Source organism: Heliconius melpomene, chromosome 15 (genome assembly GCF_056956725.1).
Source record: "Heliconius melpomene rosina isolate 202511_hmr_F chromosome 15, ASM5695672v1, whole genome shotgun sequence".
Taxonomy (NCBI): Eukaryota; Metazoa; Arthropoda; class Insecta; order Lepidoptera; family Nymphalidae; genus Heliconius; species Heliconius melpomene.
The window spans coordinates 10,987,452-11,008,868 of record NC_140403.1 but is presented as its reverse complement, the minus strand read 5'-3'; the positions used below and the strand labels follow the sequence as shown (position 1 = coordinate 11,008,868).

Below are 21,417 nucleotides of genomic sequence, written 5' to 3'. Positions count from 1 at the left end.
TCTTAATCAATTCTTTCTTAATTAATTCCTTTTGACGCTGATGAATCAAACAATAGAATATTGGGTATATAGAAAAAAATACTACAATAAGATATAATATTATTATAATTTAATTAATTCTATGTGTACTATTTTAAGTTGTAAATCTTTTTTATAAATTCTTATATAATACACCGTGTTATAAGAAAATAATAACCAACTTTCCCTTTTGTCATTCTAAAAAAACTGCAAAAATGTAAATTTACATAGGTAGTTTTTACTAATTTCTGAAACTACGAGTACAGTAATAAAGTTCGTTGATAAGCTTTACACGCGTTCCGAAGCAGAATGTTTGTTAATTAAAAATATACTGGAAAATAAAGACTGGAGTTATTTCATTTGACGTTTGCGACTCGAACTGAATACTATTTTCAGGTAAACTTGGAAGTGAATTAAGATGAAATAAACTCTACTGACTATAAAAAAACTATAATAAAGACTAATTTGTACGTAATATAATAAATTTGATTGTATATTATTTTTTTAATTAGATCCTGTAGCGAGTTGTGCAGTTTTTCTTTGTGTTATTCCACTCTTCGTTTTTGGATTTTGTGTAATTTATATGTATATTTATTTTTATGCTTTAAACTGGAGCTAGCTTGATTTAAATTAAAATATGATAGTAAAACATAAGTCTATATTTACCAGAGACACTCAATTAAAAAGTAAATTATATTTTACCCAGAAAGCTGAAAGCCCCAAAAGAAGATTACAGAATAATAACCAAAATATTTTTCTATTACGTAGCAAAATAAAAAGAAACTATCAACGACGGCTGTAAAAGTACGTTCTACAAACGAAATGAGCAACTTTTGAAATTGGCTTTTACAAACAAAGCTGCATCTCGTACAAAGTGGTGTCTCTTAGTAATATCGTTCTATATTTTCACTGCAGTGTGTAAGTACGCTGCTTTAGGTGAAAACGTGAGAAGCGTTTCAATTTTGACTGATATCAGGAAGAGACGTAAGCGTGTTAGAAGAAAGATGCGAAGACGTGAACATTAAATGTTACTTGGTAAGGAATCTTGGGGATTATTAAAGTGCATTCTCGTGGCATCGGCTGATGTGTGTATTAAAGTAAGGTTATTACCTTACGCCATAATAAACCATTACGGAAATACAGCAAACAGAGCTTAAAGCTCGTTCTGGAATAAAATGTCAAATCTTTCAAAGTTATTATACAAAGTACTTGTATACTGCGATAGCTAAAATGTATCTTAAATGATATATGTTGATCATTATTTCTTCATAATCCCGATGGTTTAACATTTTTTACTGAAATTGTTTATTTATCATTAAGACTTATTTGTAACGGAGCCTGTTATTAATTTTGCTGTTGGCTTAAAGCTCCGGGTAGCGTTCTCCGATAGCGTTGACGGATTGAGGAGGGTGCGGGACACAATTGATGATCGCAGGACGTGCTGTGCACTCCGATGTCAGCGTGATGAATCTGTGACTTGTAATCGCTGAACTAACACGGATACCGTTATTTGTAAAAGTCAACATCAGATTTGCAACATTATTGTCAAAAGATTAGTAAGTGAAAGTTGCACAAAATTTCAAGTCTATATAAATATCAAACGTGACCAAAGAACGTACTTAACACTGACTGTTGGCTTGTTTGTCGAGATATTGCAATTGACAAGAGGTATATATTAAAAGAAAATAATTAGTTATAAGTTATTAAAGAAAATTATAAAGTTTAGTCTTTGGTTAAGAGACTAGTTTATAGAGGTATCTCTTTATCAATTTTTGCATTTTTTATATATTTAGAGTGTTATTCTATAAATTTGTTTTCGTTATCATTCATTGGTATTACTCTCTACATATATGTTGTAGGTGGACCGTGTATTGTTGATTCATTTGGATGTTTACATTTAAAATCACCAATCACTATTGGGATTACGTTGTATAGAAGCGTAGCGAATAAAAATCTAACATTTGATTACGTAATAACAAAAATACACGTTATTTGAAATAAGCAATTAAGCTGCTAACTTTAACTATACTTTTAATTAAATGCTATCATAATAGTTTGTATCACAGATGAACATTTCTTATAAAAAAAGTGTACTCTAATAAGGTATTTGCTAGTGCGATTACCTAAATATGTGGTATAAGCTGTTAAATTTGAAGTTTAATTTTTATCTGTGCTCTAAAAGACTGTAAACCTGAGTGTTTCATATAAAGCTTGATACTACGTATATGCGTTCTTAGAAAATATTGTCGCAGACGAACGAAATTTTTTGTATCGATTATTAAGTTAAATTTTATGAGTTTCAATTTCATTCTTAAATACTAGTACTTAGCACATTTCCTAAACATAAAATGTAGGAAGCTCAAAGGAAAGAAATTTGTTACTAATAATGGGTTATACGTGTCGAGTTTGCTTTTGGCGAGTAATAAATTGCAGCCTCGTAATCGTTGAACGATCTGAGTAATTTGTTACGTTATATATTTTGTTCGACTGTTCTTTCTAGTACTGATCATTAATAGGATATTAATATTGTAACATTAAAATATAAGAGGGTAGAAAATGGTTCCTAACCAACCTGCTTAATAGACAAAAACAACGAGCTTGAATAATAATTGATCATTATCGACTTTAATATTAAAGGATTTTAATTATGTTTGTATTTTCTGTATTTTCTCACAGCGTAGCTGCCCGTTGTAAACTAGCCACTACCGTTCCACATGTTATATTCAGTATCTTGCTAGGAGAAAAATTAAATTATGCATATCATTATAATTCTCACCAATATAATGCGGTTTTTAGGATTTTATTATGACAATAACCTTTTACGTATAACACGTAACGTTACGTATAACAATAACGTATTACACCTTTTTACCTGGTTAGAATGTGTCTGGTGCCTATTTAAAAGAATTTTGCTATATTTCCAGAAAGCATATTAATATTTTCTTTGAAATATTTATTAAGTACGTCAGTTAGAACAATAATTTTAACTTACATACTTTATAAATAATTATGTGAAAATTTTAAAAACATCCTTGTTACATTTTCTCAAGCAATTACTTCATAAATGCCGGAGTAGTATTGTTCCAGTTAGAAATACAAACAACTATTAGTATCTAGGCATAATAACATTTAGTGTAAAATATGTTGTCATACATTAGTTCAACACAATTGCCAGTGCACCAGTAATTATAGATTTTAACTGACAATCCCGCTAACATAGAGTTAATGAAAATCCTGAATCCAATAGCGCGTAATAGCCCTATATGCGGCGACCTGCCTGCTCGAGCGACATTGTCAGCTGTAGGTTCATTAGCTCGATGTACCATCACAGGCTAACAAAGCGAAATGCCATGTTACAGAGCCAGTACGTCGATCAACTGTAGTGCTCTCAACAATAGCTCTAGTTATATCATAGCCTTTTATTCCGTGAGAACTTGATCAACAGTTATATTCTATTACTATCGCAGCATATTGAAAATCTCGTCATTTTGCAGGAATTAATTTTATAGAGGAAATAGGCTTTAAAATGTGTGATATTATATTTTATTTAAGTAATTGTACATACCATAGTCTGAGTGAAATTAAACGTCTAGATATAATTCTATTTAGTTGACATACTATTTAGTATATCTATATTATGAAAATGGACGATGACTGAAATTTCTGTGATCAAAATAGATTCCTTTCTTTTAAATTGGGTATACGCTTTCACACGCTGTTTTGCTAGTGTGGCATATTGTATATTTCTAGTAAAAACCTAAACGTGCTTAAAATCACAAAATATATGACATCATTTAAACGTCTACAAAAAAATATAAGTAGATTAAGAAGTAGTAATGCACTGCTGATAACAGAGTTAATGGCGCTCACACTGCAGTTAGTGCCAACTGTAATCTGGAAAAAGGAATAAAAATAAGACCAGTTTTGAAGATTCTACTATTGCTATGAAAACTGAGGAGTCAGCAACATCGTGTTTAAGAAATTTGTAATATACTAAGAGTACATTTATTACAAACTTAAATTTTTTGTTACTTTGCTTTTTTATATATTTATTGATTTGGACTTACAAAGCGAAAGATAATAAGACGTAAGTAGTATTACAACAAAAGTAAACTACTTGGTTAAAAAAAAAAAAATTTTCTCAAAATGTAATTAAGTGTGGTGAGGTATGTAATTAATTAGAATATATCCAAATTCTTATGCAATATTTGGTAATTTCGCTTTTGATAATTTTTATTCTTAAGTGAATAAATAGTACTGAAATATTGTGCCATAAGATAAATGAACCTATGATGATCTACCTTACAAAATAATGATAACCAGTATAAGTTACAATGTGTAAATTTCTGACGTTTACTGTAATTTATTAATATTACATATTTTATTTACAAAACAATAGTACAATAGCAACTGATAAATAAAAAGACTAATCAACATGGACCATTCAATACAAACCTTCTATTTATTGCATTCAATTGTTCATTATTGTAACGAATAACAAGTACAAATTATAATAGGAAAATATAAAACTATTTATTAAATTTTAAGTAGCTGATTACTGTCTTTTTCTATTACTAACTCTTTTATTTGAAGATTGCGCGAGAAAGTTGGTTTTTAAATTCTTAGTTTAGTTAGTTTTTAGTTGGCTCAATATTAAATTACCTCAAAGTAGGTGTTATTACTTATTAGTAAAGCGCAGGTTCTAAGAATCTTAAAATCTATATACTTACATATGTATAAACATGTACATGTCATGCTCTTCTTATTGTAAATACTTACTTATAACAATGTCTACTCATTCATACAAAGTTTCCATTGGCTTTTATAATGTAAACCGATTAATTAACAAATAAATTATTACCGCCGTATACATTACCAAAGTACGACATAAAATCAAAAGTATTCTCTTAATTACCGAGTTCAAACTGTCATATATATTTTCCCAAAAGGCCACTTATGAAATTACCTCATTACACTGTAATATGGAGAAATTTATCTGCATTATGACATCCATTTCGCATCTGCTTTCCAATCGAGAGGCGAATGTGAGTCAACCTGTGTGTGTGTGTGTGTGTGTGTGTGTCCATTTAATTAATTGTTAGTTACAAATGTATGGAACTTATTATTACTTTCATTGTTGTTTTTAACGTTAGTTAAATATAGAATTTTAAAGGATGTTTTGTAAATAACAATTACTTATTATTACTTATTATTTTCCTCGTTCTGGTTAGTGATATAAAAAAGTCTTTATTCCACATTCATGGAATGCTTTAAATATTTAGCGTTTGGTTCATTAAAGGACTTAACGCTAGGCCTACCTGCGCACTCATAGCACTCATGGTATATGAGCACAGAGGCAAAACTCCGACTCTTATATGGTGCTTCCGGAATAGGTTAGTTAGCTACGAGAATATTGCATTTAGGTTTATTTATTCGTACAGACGTTTTTGTATGGGTCGCTATTTTATTATTAAATTTTAGGTTAAAATTACCGCCTCAGGCCTGGTTGTGATTCAAATGACCAATAGCAATTCTAGCTTATTATTATGGTCGTATTTGTAATACTGTTTGGTCAAATGTAGTTATTTCGTAAGCTTGTTATGGTTTTTTTTTTCTATGATATGTCTATAAAATAAGCAATATTCTGTTTTCCTTTAGTTGTATTGTAATGTCTCAATTCTGGTCCGTCAGATGTCGCCTGGCAAATTTGAACATTATTTACAAGTAGGTCATATGCAAAAAAGAAAAAATTACAACAGGAACTAAATATGGTATGTTGTACTTACTTTATGGCAACTTACATAATTAAACAAAATTTTCTGTATTTTATTTAGAAACTTGTGGACTCCGAAATGTTCATTAAATTTTTGAATGCGACATCTAGCGAACCGTGGCTGTAACTAGTTATATAAGCTTTCTGCTTGAAATTTATAATTACATTTTACTACTGCTTAATTTTTTAATGAGAAGAAATCATTGTACTACTTTTAGTAATAAAATAAATATGATATTAGCGCACTCAATTGACTTTATTTATATCAACAAAGGAGACTTATAATAATGGTTATATTACCATTATGTTTAGATGGCAGCACTAACTATTACATTTATTAATCATTTTAGTTATTTAAAATAATATACTAAAAGCATATACATAATGGTGCATCCATTTATGAGGCCAGTCGTGGCGCAGGGGTTTAAAATGTCACGCGACTAATCGTGGGTTCAACCTCCATGTGAGCAAATGAAATATTTATTTAAATTTATATTTTTTTGCTTGGTTGCTGTTTGTAGGATACAGCGTAAAGCTGATTTATATAAAAAAAATATCCCAAGGCTACATCCTTATTAATGAGCATAACCCGATTGGATGCGTTATTTATGGTAAAATGTATAAAGCTATTAACCGGAAGTATATGATGACATTTGGCGCACAGCTATGCGAATATTCGAACTGATGATTTACTTCGCTTTATACCGAATTTAATTTAAATTTGTTACGGTTAATGGCAACTTTGTAAAGTTCGAGATTGTAGGTATTTTATTAAAGTTTAACTTTTATTGTTGAATATTGCAGTTTTCCATTATATAATAATGGAATCCATCAAGACGATGCAAATAAAAGTTAGTACGAGTATATTTCGAATCTTTAGTTTATTTCAGCGGAAAGTGGGGAACGGAGTGTTTTAACACTAGGCTCCCTCTGCCTACCCTGCTGTGTACGGGATACAGCGTGAAGCTGATTTTATATTTATCTAAAACTAGTTATCTATCGTAAATAATATTTATATTATTTTGGGAGGAGGGAGTTTGGGAGAGCAAACTCCCTTATAAAAAAAGATACGTATTAGTAAAATTCTTGAGTGTAGTGTTAATTATAACATAAATAATATTTTTAGACAAAAGTTAGAGAGGACTTTGGAGTAAATTTGAGAATGAGAAATATTTAGGTTAGGTGATGAAGTCGTAATCAAAGAAAGTTTTCCATGGTTAGGTTTTAGCAGTTCAAGCTTTAATTTTGTTGAATGAAATAATATATATTTTAAAGTTTTGGTTTTTGGAATTTGTGAAGAAGAAACTTTCCTTTCACCTTGTATTTGTCTTTCATTAAGTTTACTGTGAAGGCTAAGGCAAAGTTGGTTTTATCTCAGGATGGTCTTCATTGTGTAAAGCTTAATAAGCGGTTGCTATTGTTAATTCGCCTCGCATAGCTTTAAAATTGCTTGGACTTTCAAAATCTATAGATGTGAGATGGAATTTGGAATATTATATTTATTTATTGTAAATATACCTATGAAAGTTAAAAATATATATTCGGGTATGCTATGGAGACCTATCACCATAGAAATTGCATCAAAAATACTAAAAATGTAAAGTGAGTAGCTCACTCTACTAGCTTCACGCAGATTAATGAAGGATGAGTCGAGTATGGCACTATTGAATTTTTGCGGATACAATATTGGCTTTCAAAATATTCACCAGTTCCAAATATAGTCAGAGTTTACTAAAAATAACTGTTCTATTGTTAAAACTTTCCCGAGGGATTTGTGTTATGTTATCTTTGGTGAACTTACAATTTTAAGAGTAATAATGTTCCTAAATAATAAAAAATCACACCCATTAATGATTTGACATAACAAGCAATTAGTTTGATCTCGTTAGTTCAATTAATTAATTTATTTTGAATTTGTAATATATTTGGAAAATGTTTAATATTTATTTGTCTTTATAAACATTAACTTTTTGTTAGAGCAACACAATTACAAGCGCTATATAAAAATGCTTATTATCGTATTAATCTGCAATAACAACATGAACAACAATTGTACACGGCTTTAAATATACGACCAGAGGAAACAATATTTTAATTGCGCTGTAAAATAAATTACAACTTTTCGGTTTGCAGGCGAGCAGGTTCCATGAAAAGTAGGCATGAGAACGAATAATTGGACTTATGAAAATTATATATAACAACCAACTTTATAAAGCTCATCTTGACCTGATGCTGCTTAATATAAAATGTTTTGAGCCATACAAATATTAATAAGAATGATTTATGTACGAGTACGTCGAAGTAAAAGCTATTTAAAGTTATGGTAAGGTCCACAGTCGCTAGCGGTGGTCGCGCGGCGCTTGGCAGGTAATATCCGGGTGATACATTGTTGTCCTCATTGCGGATGCAGAGCATTCCCCTGACTCTTTATATCCTAGAACCTTACTATTAAGTGGGATGTTACAATTAGAATAGTTAAATGTGATCATCATTGTACTAAAAATAAACACATATTTCAATCGTTGGTTAAATTGGAATTCATTTTGTGTAAATATACTGTTTTTTCTTCAGAATAAAATATATAGATCTACAAAAATAAATACATTTTAAGTAATAACAATTTCATAACAGAAATATATTTTTCTACTAAGAGTCAAATTTTCAATTCGCTTAAAGAGAATTAATAGCGTAAGTTTAATCCACTCGGGAACTCCGGCGACAGATAAGAGGTGCTGTAAATAGTAATAAGAAAATTTCATTCCTTATGTTGAAATTAAAATCTGGTAATGAAAAAAAAAATTCAAACAATATTCTTTGTAGTTCAATTATCTATCCCGTGAAACATTCCTCTTTAGGATTTTATTCCTTTGGAGATTTTGTAGTGAGAACCTCGTAGCGCAGTGCTACGGCGTAGGACTATAAACGCAATGGTTGTTGGATTCCCTCTCGGAAGAATGAATTACTTTATTTTCTCCACTCTGGTAGGCTGTGTATGTACAGACATAAGTGGGTACGTGTGTGGCTGTATGCTTATCTGTGGCACCGTAGCTCCCAAACAAGCAAAATGATTTTGATTTAGTGCTTCTTTATTTGAAAGGCGACTTAATCGAGTGTTCTCACTTCTTAGGCTCGATTCAAAAAAATATGTTTAATCGTTTGAAGATTATCAGTTATATAATAGTAAGTTTACTTTTCACAGCTTTTAAAGTCAAGATATTTTAATTATCCATTGTTACTTTAAACCACCATTTCTTTCTTATACCTGTAAATTAACTTCAATAGCATAATTTACTTTGAAATCTCGATACTTCACCAAGTAAATATACATATACTTATTTATCCTGAGTCTACAGAAACCAAAGCCCATACATATTTATATTAGCAGCTCAACGTTGGCACGCCACACTCAAATAATATGGAATCTTATTTGAGTGTATAGTCTGCGTTTAGGGTTGTGAATAGCATCATTTTCATTATATTATAGTAAAATTTAGTATTATTCCTATCATTATTTAAATAAAAAGTGTATATATACATAAGCAGTAACATTTTATCTAGTGTTATTAAAATATTTTTTAGATTCACGTTCAAATCAAAGATTAAAAAATTGGTTTCCAAACTGAGGAAATGGAAACCTGGGTGGCTTATACAATAAAAAAAATATTTAGTTGCTATATTTTGATACCGTAACACATAGTGACGAATCTAAAGAAGAACGTTACATTTATTAGTATTAGCCACTCACAGCCCTACAAGTACCAGCTGTCACAGATTGCCATACAATGAACTGAATATTGTAGCGAGTGTAAGAGCGCGTGTACACCTGTCATGTGTCATAGTTAGTTCGTATTTGATACGTTAATTACGAATTAAGTTCACTGTACGAGTATAGGTTACATTAATTGCTGAAGCCCAACACAGCATAATGCAGAATGCGTTTAAGTTTAATTAATTGTGGAACGGAATGTACGTTTATTTTATGCGTAATAATTTATAAAATATTCTAAAGGAGTTGTATAATGTTTTATATCTAAAACATTATTTATTTCAATAATATGTTATTAGGGAATGAGTTTATTTTACAGGAAAGGAGTATCTTGGTATTTCGTGATTGAAAACATAATTATAAGTCGATAAAGTCCATACAAACAAAGTCGAGGACAGCCACTAGTTCTTAATGACATTGTGTTTTACAAGTACCTTAATCACGATGCAACACGAGCTCCATATTCACCCCCACTTTATATTTATGCGCAATCGTGAAATATAACATATATACATATCAGTTTTATGTAAGAAAAATGGCAACCAGATGTTAAACATATTTACTGCTCGATTCAAGAGTCGTTGCAGTACGCCGTCACATTACTGTGATATATTTTGTTCACATTCTGCGAACTTAGTTCTTGTTTCGGTATGCTACAGTTACGTGAGAATACACTTTAGTATAATATTTAACGACGTCAAATATAAGAATGTTTTAAAGCGGAAAGTTTTATTATTTTTTGGTTATAATTGTAAGTGGAGCGATCTTATTGTAATTTGCTAATATACTTGGCACTCTCCGCGCACAGAACTTTTTGTACAGAACTATGAAATAATAATATTAAATATTTATCCCATCGCATAGAAATCCAACCCACTACCGTCGCGTTTACAATTCCACACTGCTCTACTGTAACTCTCATATATATTCTTATATACTGACTTAGTTATTAAAAAATATTTATTTATGTCGTTAAGTTTTTAAGGTTTATTCATAATGCGCAAATTACAAATCGCATATCGAGATATATCCAAACTTGAACCGTTTACCTCTCGCCTCGACAATATAATAGTAAACTCGGTCAGCTATTGTTAAAGCTAATACAGCCACTTGTTTTAAAAGCACTAATGCATTTTTACTAGCTTAGTACACTTTTACAAGTGTAAAATGCAAACAAAGCAAAAGTCAAGTCAAGTTACTGAAACAAATTATGACCGACACATTCCATTAAAAACAGCTCGAGGCGTCCTCATGTTCTGTACTTAAATAAAACAAAACAATTAAATGTTAATTTTAACAAAAATAGTCCGTATTGCTTTAACATAACGTTGCTCAAAAATTTCCAAGAATTCATTCTACCAAAGTTAGTGCAATATTTTTATAGTCCAATAACAATTCGTTGTAGTAATGTATGCGATGGATCTAATGCTGATATATTATACAAGAACTTAAAACATTCTAAGAACACATCTATTCTTTTCGTGTTATTCTGAAGAAATTTATTGTATGTAGAGTCTCGCGTTTAAATTTCATTCTAAATAAATGCTACGTGAAAAATACTTTTGTGTGTACAAAAAATATAGATATTTATATTTTTTGCAAATAAGTATAATAAATTCTAATAAATAAATAAATGCTGCATTTTAACAAACAAGCATCTCAATTCTAGTATCTATGAATTGACAATCAGTTCAAACTTTTTACTTATTAAAGTTGACACCTCTATGTAAATAAGAAAAAGAGAGAGAGAGAAATCCTTGCGGAGCTATTTATGAAAACCACATAACTATATTTTAAATTACTAACGTGGTGAAGAGCACTACAACCTCGAAGGAAATTGATACTTATTGTATATGGAAATCTACACTCGATAGTACCATGTTTGAATACGACTGTCAAAAATAATGAGCGCGACGCTTTTCAAGTGTCATTATATTCTTCCCTCGAGATAATACACTTCATAGCAGAACTCCATATATAATTATAGCAAACGTGAGTTTTAACCAGATTTTTTCAGGACCGACGTACGGAAATAAATTTGAATAGTTCGTAGCGTGTGAGGTAAACTTTTTGCTTGTATTTAGCATTTTTAATTTATAGTTTCTAATTGAATTTACAGTTCATCTCCGACTATAGTTAAAGTAATTTATGAAAGTGTTATTCGGTCATATTCTCGAGTAAAATTTCAATAAATTACGAGTTAACCGAGGAAATTGTATATAACATATTTTACCTCAATGTTTTATATACATAGCACATGACATTATTCCTCATATATACATTTAAAATATATCACATTTTTTTTGCCATTTGGGCCATTTGGGTCATAAAATTCCATGACGTACATATTACAGTGCAAAGTAATACTACATACCTAGTAAAGTATATTAGTAACTGATGCTGAATTCTTATTAAAACATTTTTGGATATCCGGTTCACTAACGACCTTGTGAGCTAGTTTACAAAAAAAACAACTTCCTTTTTTCCTTAAAAGTATAAGTCAATTTCCTGTGCTTGACTTTCAAGTCTATATAAAAATAGAATTACGAGAAATTACTTTCATAAAATTATCAATATACTTTTTAACTGAAATTAAAATGAAGCAGATTTATAACAAAAATATGCCTATTTATAAAATTATATATTGTATATTTATATGCCATAAATTGTCCTCTAATAGGTTCCAATGCCATAACAAAATACAATGCGGTATTTTTAAATGAGACGCTGCTCGTTAAACCACCCTGTGTAACGTTATACGGCAACTGTCATTACCCATGTACGAGTATGTTCACGGAAATTTGGTATAAAATAATTTGGTTTGAAATACTGCGCATGTTCTGCAAACAGCGGACTTTATGAAAATGGATAAAATTTATTATTCGTGTTATTTGATGACTCTTTAAATATATTATGTTTGGGCGGAATGATTTATTCTTTCGCGAGAGTTATAAATTTTAAATGTTTTATTTAAACATATGCACAAGTGTAGGCACCTGTCATCTGATATTTTGATGTTAAGTTCATTCTGCATTTGAGGCCGTCGTAGTGCAGCGGCAAAAGAGTGTGACTTTAACGCAATGGTTGTGGGTTCGATCCCCACTCAAAAAAGAGTGAAATATTTATTTACGTTTATATTTTCATTTCTTCGCTCTGGTGATGAGACAAAGCGTGGTGTTGATTTCTGCCATTCAACACGCAATACCTTCACAATTCGGTGAGAAATGGAGAACGAAATGTCTTTACTGTCTGCCTACTGGCAGAGGGAACCTAGTGTTAAGACACTCCGTCACCGACACTCTGCTGTGTGCAGGATACAGCGTGAAGCTGACTTAATTTACTTTTTTTGAAAACATAAATAAAAGGACTTCAAAGAATTAATAAATTTGTCAATATAACGAGTGTGCCATTCACGTTTTGGCTGGCGTATAAAAGATGCTTCAAAACAAGGAAAACCAATTAAATTTTTCCGCCTACAGTGAAAATATGTAAATCGATGTACAAACATTCAACAACGCATAGACGTCTCGAGAGCAATATAAATTATATTTATTCGTATTTCAAAAGTGTAACAATTCTTGTGGAAGTACAAAGCAGGTTATTATAAGTTGGTTATAATTATTTAAAAAGTTCATACTTCTATATGTCTAAACAGTTTATTCTTTTGTTTACTTTTCTTTTATCAATAATCAATGACGTTTCTATATTTTCATTAATGCAATTGTAACGCAAGTTTAAAATAACAATGAAGTGATAGGAGTTGATTAATTAGTGCTCTAGTTAGTCTATAATACTATACAGACTCTATATAGTCTAGTTACAATTTTTTATATCATAACATGAATATCCAAAATCCAGTCAATTTTTATGTCGCATAAGAACGTCTTCCCAAGGCATCAAAAAACAATTGAAATTGAAAAAAGACAAAAATTGAAAAGCGAAACTTTAAAAGTGAATTTTTTACTCTATAAAACCGCTTCAATATAAATTTTATAAATATTCATTGTATAATTCCATGTTATGCTTATGACATTTGCACGAGAAAAATAAAACAGAAATATGAACATTAATATTCGATATCGTTTTTATCTTTTAATTGCAATCTTCAATGCACGGATATGACTAGGACTCACATCATGGTTTTGTAAAAATAATAGCACATTAAACGAGGGTGCTGCCTCAGCCTCATGCTGCGTGATGCGCCGTCTGCGGTCTGCGTGACGCCTGCCATTGTGAACACTCCCGCAGACGCTACACGCGGTCCTCACAGCGTCAATAGAAACACACGAACTATGACTTGCGTATGATTTATAAATGAGCTTGCGGTTATCTATCTATATATATAAAAGGACTTGTCCTCACTGACTGAGGTAAGACGCGCGCACAGCCGTAACCGCTAATGGTAGAAACGTGAAATTTGGACAGATGTTTACTTTTGTAATCTGGACATCCACTAAGAAGGGATTTTGAAAAATTTTAACCCTAAAGGGGCGAAATAGGGGTTGAAGGTTTGTATGGAAAAAAAATTAAATATGCACCGATTTTTATAAAATTGTAAATTCAGACTCTTAAAATGATTTAATTGAACACGTGTTTCACGGTTTTTTGGAATTTACCCCCTAAGGGTGCCAATAAGGGGTTGAAAGTTCGTATGGAAAAATCTTTAAATCGCCATCGCTTTTTATAAAATTTGAAATTTAGAGTCTTAAAAATATTTAATTGAATACATGTTTCGTGGTTTGTTTTAATTCATCCCCTAGGGGTGCAAATAATGGGTTGAGAGTTCGTATGGAAAAATCTATAAATCGCCACCGATTTTTATAAAATTTGAAATTTAGACTTTTAAAAATATTAAATTGAATACATGTTTCTTGGTTTATTTTAATTCATCCCCTAGGGGCACAAATAAGGGGTTGAAAGTTTATATGGAAAAATCTTTAAATCGCCACCGATTTTTATAAAATTTGAAATTTAGACTTTTAAAAATATATCACTGAACACATGTTTCATGGTTTATATTAATTCATCCCCTACGGTTGTAAATCAGGGATTGAAAGTTTGTATGAAAAAATCTTTAAATCGCCACCGATTTTCATAAAACTTGAAATTGATACCTTTAAAAAGATTTCATTGAACTGCGAAAGCGAAGCTGCGCGCGTCCGCTAGTTATATATAACTACAGAACTCATATATGAGCTTTAAAGCTAAGCTAAATGTAAGTGTTATGGTACAATTATGTATACGTTAGTGAGTGGAGTGCCTTCAGTAAGTGGAGATTTTGTTAAATAATATTTGGCGAATTAGGATTGTTTTCTTTCAAAATAAATGAAGACAACATGGTTTTCAAATGTAAGAACATTTTCTAAAACAATTCATTACTTTTAAAACATGTTATCTTTATATTTTTATACCAGGAAGTATCAATTAATTGAGAAATAAATTAGTATAATGTCTTAGACATTGTCTAGAAATGTTATTTTTAACGCAATACCATTCCGTGTGTCATTTGTCTACAGGAAGGGAACGATTACGTTGGTTGTATGTCTCTATTAGACTTTGTAGAGTTTGACTTCCGCATGAAACGAGTCCATTAATGTAGTCGTATACGGTGCTACGCTATGTTAACAGCGGATTACGTTACAAATACGCGTTTCAGAAAATAGAACACTTTTTTAGGCGCAGGGTATGAAATGTACTTATTTGTGGAAATCTTTTGATTCTTTAAAAGGTTTGTTTTTGTTTTAAATTTTCATGAAGAATGTTGAATATAGCTGTTTTTAGGGTTCCATACCTTTTAAGGAAAAAAGGAACCCTATAAACATCGCTTTGTTTTCCGCCCGTCTGTCCGTCTGTCTGTCAAGAGCCTTTATCTCATAAACGCTTGGAGATATCGAGTTGAAGTTCAAACATCGTACTCCGATCTACGGCTCCATGATTTCCTGAAAAAATTAAAATAAAAATAAATTAAAATTTTTTACATGGTCTATAAATATTTATCATTAAGTAGGTAAAAATTGCATTATTCTAAAATATGTTCAATTATTATTTCAAACAGTAGAGTAGTTTGTTTAAAACGATCGCGGTTTCAACTTGAACATGCACTTGATTTGACGTTGCGGTGGTGGTTAGTACTGATGCTGACAAACGTTGCTATTATCGTAATATTTTCATATCATAATGTAGATAAATTGAATCTATATTGCACATAATCGTTTTGAAATTACCGCCATATATTAGTTTAACGTGTTTATTTTGAACTGATTATTAGGTTGTTGGTTTTCATTACAGTTATAGTAAATGTGAGATCATTAAACCCCTATTATGAGTGGTTATTTGCTGTAATACGTTTATTATTTATTGCTCGCTGAATTTAATTTCGTTAATAAAGTTTCAACTTTGCAAACATGCATAATATTTTATTCTAATTAATCGAATACTTAATTTATAATTAATTATTTAAAGAAATATTTTTTTCAGTGATAGTACAGAAATACTCGCTCTCGTATACTATTAATAAAAAAACATATTTCACAAAAACTCGATTTAATGATTTTCAATCAAAGACTATAATTTCGAATATATTACGTAAATTGTAAAGAAATCGAGAAATAAAAAAAAACAAGCACAACGATGGCTACATAAATTATCAAAATTTGTAACTCCCGCCTATTTCATAGGTTTTGATATCAACATGCATGTGATTTGATGTTGCGGTTGCATTCAACTGATGCGACCACAAAACTGAATTATAACGCTATTTTCATATCATACTGTTAAATAATTCCATGATATAAACTAATTATACTTTAGTAGTTTAGTGTAAATCTATTTCCGTTCGATCTATTTAATTATGTATGAGGCTATTGGTTTTGACCGCTCTTTGGTAGTTATTATTAATCTAAATTTATTTAATTCTTAATGTTTCCATTGTTTCTGATTGCTGATGTTAATTCATTTAATATTTATGTATATTTCTGGATGCGACTGATATACTCGTACAAGTCATTGGGCATAACCGCAACCTCAAATGATTATTTTCCTATTATCAACCTTTATTCACCGCTAAAACAATTGCTTAGGTTAATATAATATAGTTTGCGTGAAGATCTAAATATACCTTAAATTATTAATAATAAGCCGTTAGTTTTAGAGAATATAAAGCCGAAATACTTACGCCTACAAAAACAATAACATTATATTGTTATTAGATATATAAGCTTTATAATTTATCCTAAATTTGCCTTTACTACCTAAATAAACACGTCATAAATCAAGAGCGACGTATGATTCATATTATATTTAAAATAAGTAATGGATCTTCAGAATCTCGGGAACAGTAACGAATAAATATTTCATCGTAGGTAATTCTGAACTGAAAATAATTTATATACGAACATGTGTTATAAAAAAAAAAATATATATATATTTTAATCTAGATTAACTCAATATAATATAGGCTTTGTTTTACTTTTGCAGAAAAGATTTTCATCATCATCATCATCATCGACAGCCATCTTTTGTCCACTGCTGGACATAGGCCTTCCCCAATTCTCGCCACCACACTCGATCCTCAACTCTTCGGACTCATCCGCTTCCCGCCAACCACTTTATGTCGTCGGTCAGTAGGGGGTCGTCCAAATGGTCGTTTTCATATAATATATTAATAAATATTTCAATATATTAATAAGTAATTCAACCATCTAATTATTTATTTAATTTATTTATTATTATTATTATTCTCATTATTATTATTTATTTCATTAATTACTATATTACGTATCTACAGTACATTCCAAATATTAAGAGAAACACAGTATTCTTCACTTTCTGCTTTCTCCGTTACGCGTTTTTTGCTTAAACTGTTAAAACACTTTATATCTCTTACTGTAAGGAAAACAAATCTGCAACGCTATTTTGATTAAATTTTTCCCGTCTGATTTGCTTCAAAGTCCAGATCCGATAATCAATGAATATTTTCACAGCGTGAACCTTACCTCCTTGCCAACATAATTAAATAAACCTTTTAAGTATATTTTCAAAAGTCTTTTAACTGAACGATTTATAATATTATCAATATAATGTATAGATCCATTGTCTGGTAGTAGGTACATATTTCTATACATAAAAATGTTATTATACTTTACAACAAGTAATTATATAAAGCATAATATAGTAATATATATTTCACAGTATAGGAAGTGTACACACACACTGTGCACACAGCTAAAGAAAATGTGAAACTGAAATAAATATATATAAATATATATATATTTTTTATTATTTTTTTATTATACACAAGTAATTTATATTTATATATTTATTGGATGTATCTGTATGTATATGTATGTATATTTTACTTCTGCACACCTGCATACTTATTATCCCACATGACAAGGTCGGCTGGGAGAGAATGCTTTTAGCGTTAAGCCCGCCTTTTGTACATTGTTTTTGTAATTTTGTGCAATAAAGTATATATAAATAAATAAATAACTAATTTATTTTCATTATAATTGGGAAGTATCCGGCTCTGGAGGTAATGGCAGTAGATTTGATACCATCTGCAGTAAACATATATGACTATGGAAGATGCAATTTGTTTCCTTGTTTGCTTAGGTGAAGGGCACCTACCTAAAACGTATACATACTCGTATATTGGATTTTAAAATATGTTTCAGGAAAATGACAACGAGCTCGTCTTACCAAAGTAATTTGCGGATGATTTTACATCCTATTGTTTTAAGTTTTATGTAGCTATTACTTTTATGGTTTAACAGCTACAGACTATAAATTATTTTTAAATAATAGCTGATGCTTAGCATGACTTTATTCTGAGTACTTGTTAATAATATTATCTTTATTATTATTTTTTTAGCTTTACGCTGTATCCCGCACATAGTACGTACAAGGAGTAAAGGAACCTAGTGTTAAGCACTGTTCTGAAATCCAAATTCTCGAAGCATTGTGTGTTTAGTGAGGGAATTCATCTCGTTACCAGAGCGAAGAAAAAAATATTAAATATTTAATTTCCTCCAGTGGGAATCGAATCCATAACTTTCACGTTTTAAAGTCTCTTGTGCCCCTGCACACAAAGACCTTATTAATTTAATTTAAAGAATAATAAATGGCTTTACTTAGGTAACTTTCTGTTCCTATATTAATATAATGGTTTCGAAGTTGGCGTCGTTCTTATTTTTACCAGAGCGGAGTGTTTTCATTCTACGTTCTATCCACCAAACGCATTGTTAAGAAAAAAGATAAAATCAGCTTTTTTAATATCCATCGTATGCTAAAATTGAGTTGATGGACTACATCTTTTGGAGCAGAGTAAAAATCGAATTTCTAAATCAACACGATCATAACGGCCATTTAAGACGCATATTTTTACGATTGCATCGTTATCAAACCCTAAAGGGTATTTTTTTACCTATAATAATTAAATTTGCAACCTTATAAAATAAATATTTTTTATCTTTTTATCTTGAAACGTTGCTTTCAAGATTCAAGGTTGCAAATAGGTATTTCTTAGTAGTTTTAAAACCGTGTGTTCATAACAAGTAACAAAAATAACGAAAAATAAATCTTATCATAATAATTTATGACTAATTTTGTTTGTCTTACGGTATAAAATGCATTAGATGCGGTGACTTTTAACAAATTATAATTTACGAACCCCACTAATACGCTTGCACAGCTCACCTATATATATGTCCAGTATTATTTCGCAATTGTCATTCTAGATTTCATTATCACTAGTCTCGTGTACTAGGCAGCACAAACTAGCACTAAAAATGAAAATATTCAGTTGCATCGTCCTGCTCGTCGCGGTCGCCGTGGTCAGCGGTGATAATAAGCCACACTACGACGATAAAGACGCCCCTGAATTGTTTGAGAAATTTGTGAAAGAGCACAACAGGCACTACAAGGATGAGGCTGATAGGAAGGAACATTATGAAGCTTTCGTGAATTCCTTACATCAAATCAATGAAGCTAATGCCAAAAGTGACCATGCCACTTTCGATATAACCCAGTTCTCCGATTATACACCTGAAGAATTAAAAAAGACGAGGGGCCTGACACGTGCGTGTTCTTATTACTGTCATAAGTATATTGACAATCTCTTGTTAAATTTTGTGTTCTATTAAGCAATGCAGATTCCGTCAGCAACGTCCAACGAAGACTCAGAAATAGCTGATGTCTTCATTGCATTTCAAAATGGCAGAAAATGTTCCACGTTTATGGAATTTTTGTAGTTAATACTTATTATTTTTTTCTATCGGTGACATCATTATCCATTAATTGTGTGAAAGTAGAAAAAATATAATCAATGTTATTATGCAGTGGCGATTGTAAAATATTTGTTATAATAATGCGAATAACTGAAATTGCTAAAATTTAACGAGATCATGTATGATATACTAGATACATTCAATGTGCTTAGTTATTTTTTTTAGCTCCACGCTGTATTGCACACGCAGCATGGTAGGCAGAGAGAATCTAGTGTTAGGATCTAGAAAGAAAAAGAATTCTGGAGGCACTGCGTGCGAGCGAAGAAAGAAAAATATTAAATTTCCCCGAGTGGGAATCGAACCCACAACCTGTCGTATTTACACTCAAACTTTGTGCTCGCTTAGCTAACAGTCCTTTTAAAAGAATTAACTACTTGTTGATGAGATTCCGCACATTGTCTCGCCAAACCGGGAAAATTAACTGGTTTCCCATTAAGTCGGTAACGATAAAGTAAAGTACCTACATACATAACGATTATAATTTATTTAAATATCAGTTGATATTTATATATTCCAAAATGAATATTTAGTAATGAGATTTTGTTTTGTTTTCAGCACACTAAGTTCCAGAAAATCCTGACCAGAGAGAATGACTAGTTACTACTTTCGCTATGTTCTACGATCCTTGTACGAGTATATTTAGTGAACTAAATAAACTATATCAATATTTTATTTCTATTTATTATTTAAAAACATAATTATAAACCTAACCAAATTTTCATTTGGTTAAAAAATATATGTTCTTGTAGAATATTTTTTAACTGAACATATTATAGTGAACTTATACATCTTAACACTGCGCGAAGTCACCTGCGCTGTGCTGCGGCCATTATTCGGGGATATAATTAGACATATTAGAATTTGTTGAAATCTGTCATGGCTCAGGGATACAAGCCTGTGACTGTAAACGAGATAGGTTATGGGTTTGATTCTCACTCGAGTAAATTATATATTTAATATTTTCATTTTTATTTTCATGCCGTGAGCGGACGCGCTCTCAAGTAACGTTTATAAACCTCTTACAGAGTGTGGTAAATTGCTGACTTCCAGAAATCGTTATTGTAGATAAGATTTTAGTATGTTTAGTCTTGGTTCTTAATTATTGTTTTATTGGTTTCATTAATCGATTTATCTACCATAAATGCAATTAATTATCTGTGTTCTGCCAGTCAACACGCAATGCCTTCAGAATTTGGCAGGAAGTGGGGAGTGTCTTAATATTAGGTTCCCTCTGCCTTCCCTGCTGTGTGCGGGATACAGCGTGAAGCTGATTTTATTTTCTAATATTAAGTCACATTTTTTTGTTGAAAAGAAAAGTATGAGATATTTCTTTACAAACAACTTAATATGACATCTTAACCAACAACTTCGTATTCCATTAATTAACTAAAATTAATTTATGAATTATTTACTCATAATAGTTAAATAAGGGGATATGCGAGCAGAATTTATGATATTAAAATGTCTACAAGTTGAATTTGATGAATTTCAAATTAGAGATTAAAACTAATAATTCAAAATTTAAATATGACTCTTAGGATTATAATTAAACCTAAATTGACATTATCTATTCA

The 21,417-nt window shown here is 30.6% G+C and overlaps 1 protein-coding gene across 1 annotated transcript; it reads left to right on the top strand.

Annotated features, from left to right (window-relative positions):
* The first annotated feature begins 19,275 nt into the window (after positions 1-19,275).
* Positions 19,276-20,510, top strand: LOC146531695 (uncharacterized). The gene is made up of 2 exons (XM_085198399.1): positions 19,276-19,634; positions 20,399-20,510. The coding sequence occupies exons 1-2, from the start codon at positions 19,346-19,348 to the stop codon at positions 20,404-20,406; spliced, it is 297 nt and encodes a 98-aa protein (XP_085054525.1). The 5' UTR covers positions 19,276-19,345; the 3' UTR covers positions 20,407-20,510.
* The last annotated feature ends 907 nt before the right edge of the window (positions 20,511-21,417 follow it).

Coding starts and splice junctions, on each gene's coding strand:
- LOC146531695 (XM_085198399.1), top strand. CDS start 19,346: ATGAAAATATTCAGTTGCATCGTCCTGCTCGTCGCGGTCGCCGTGGTC.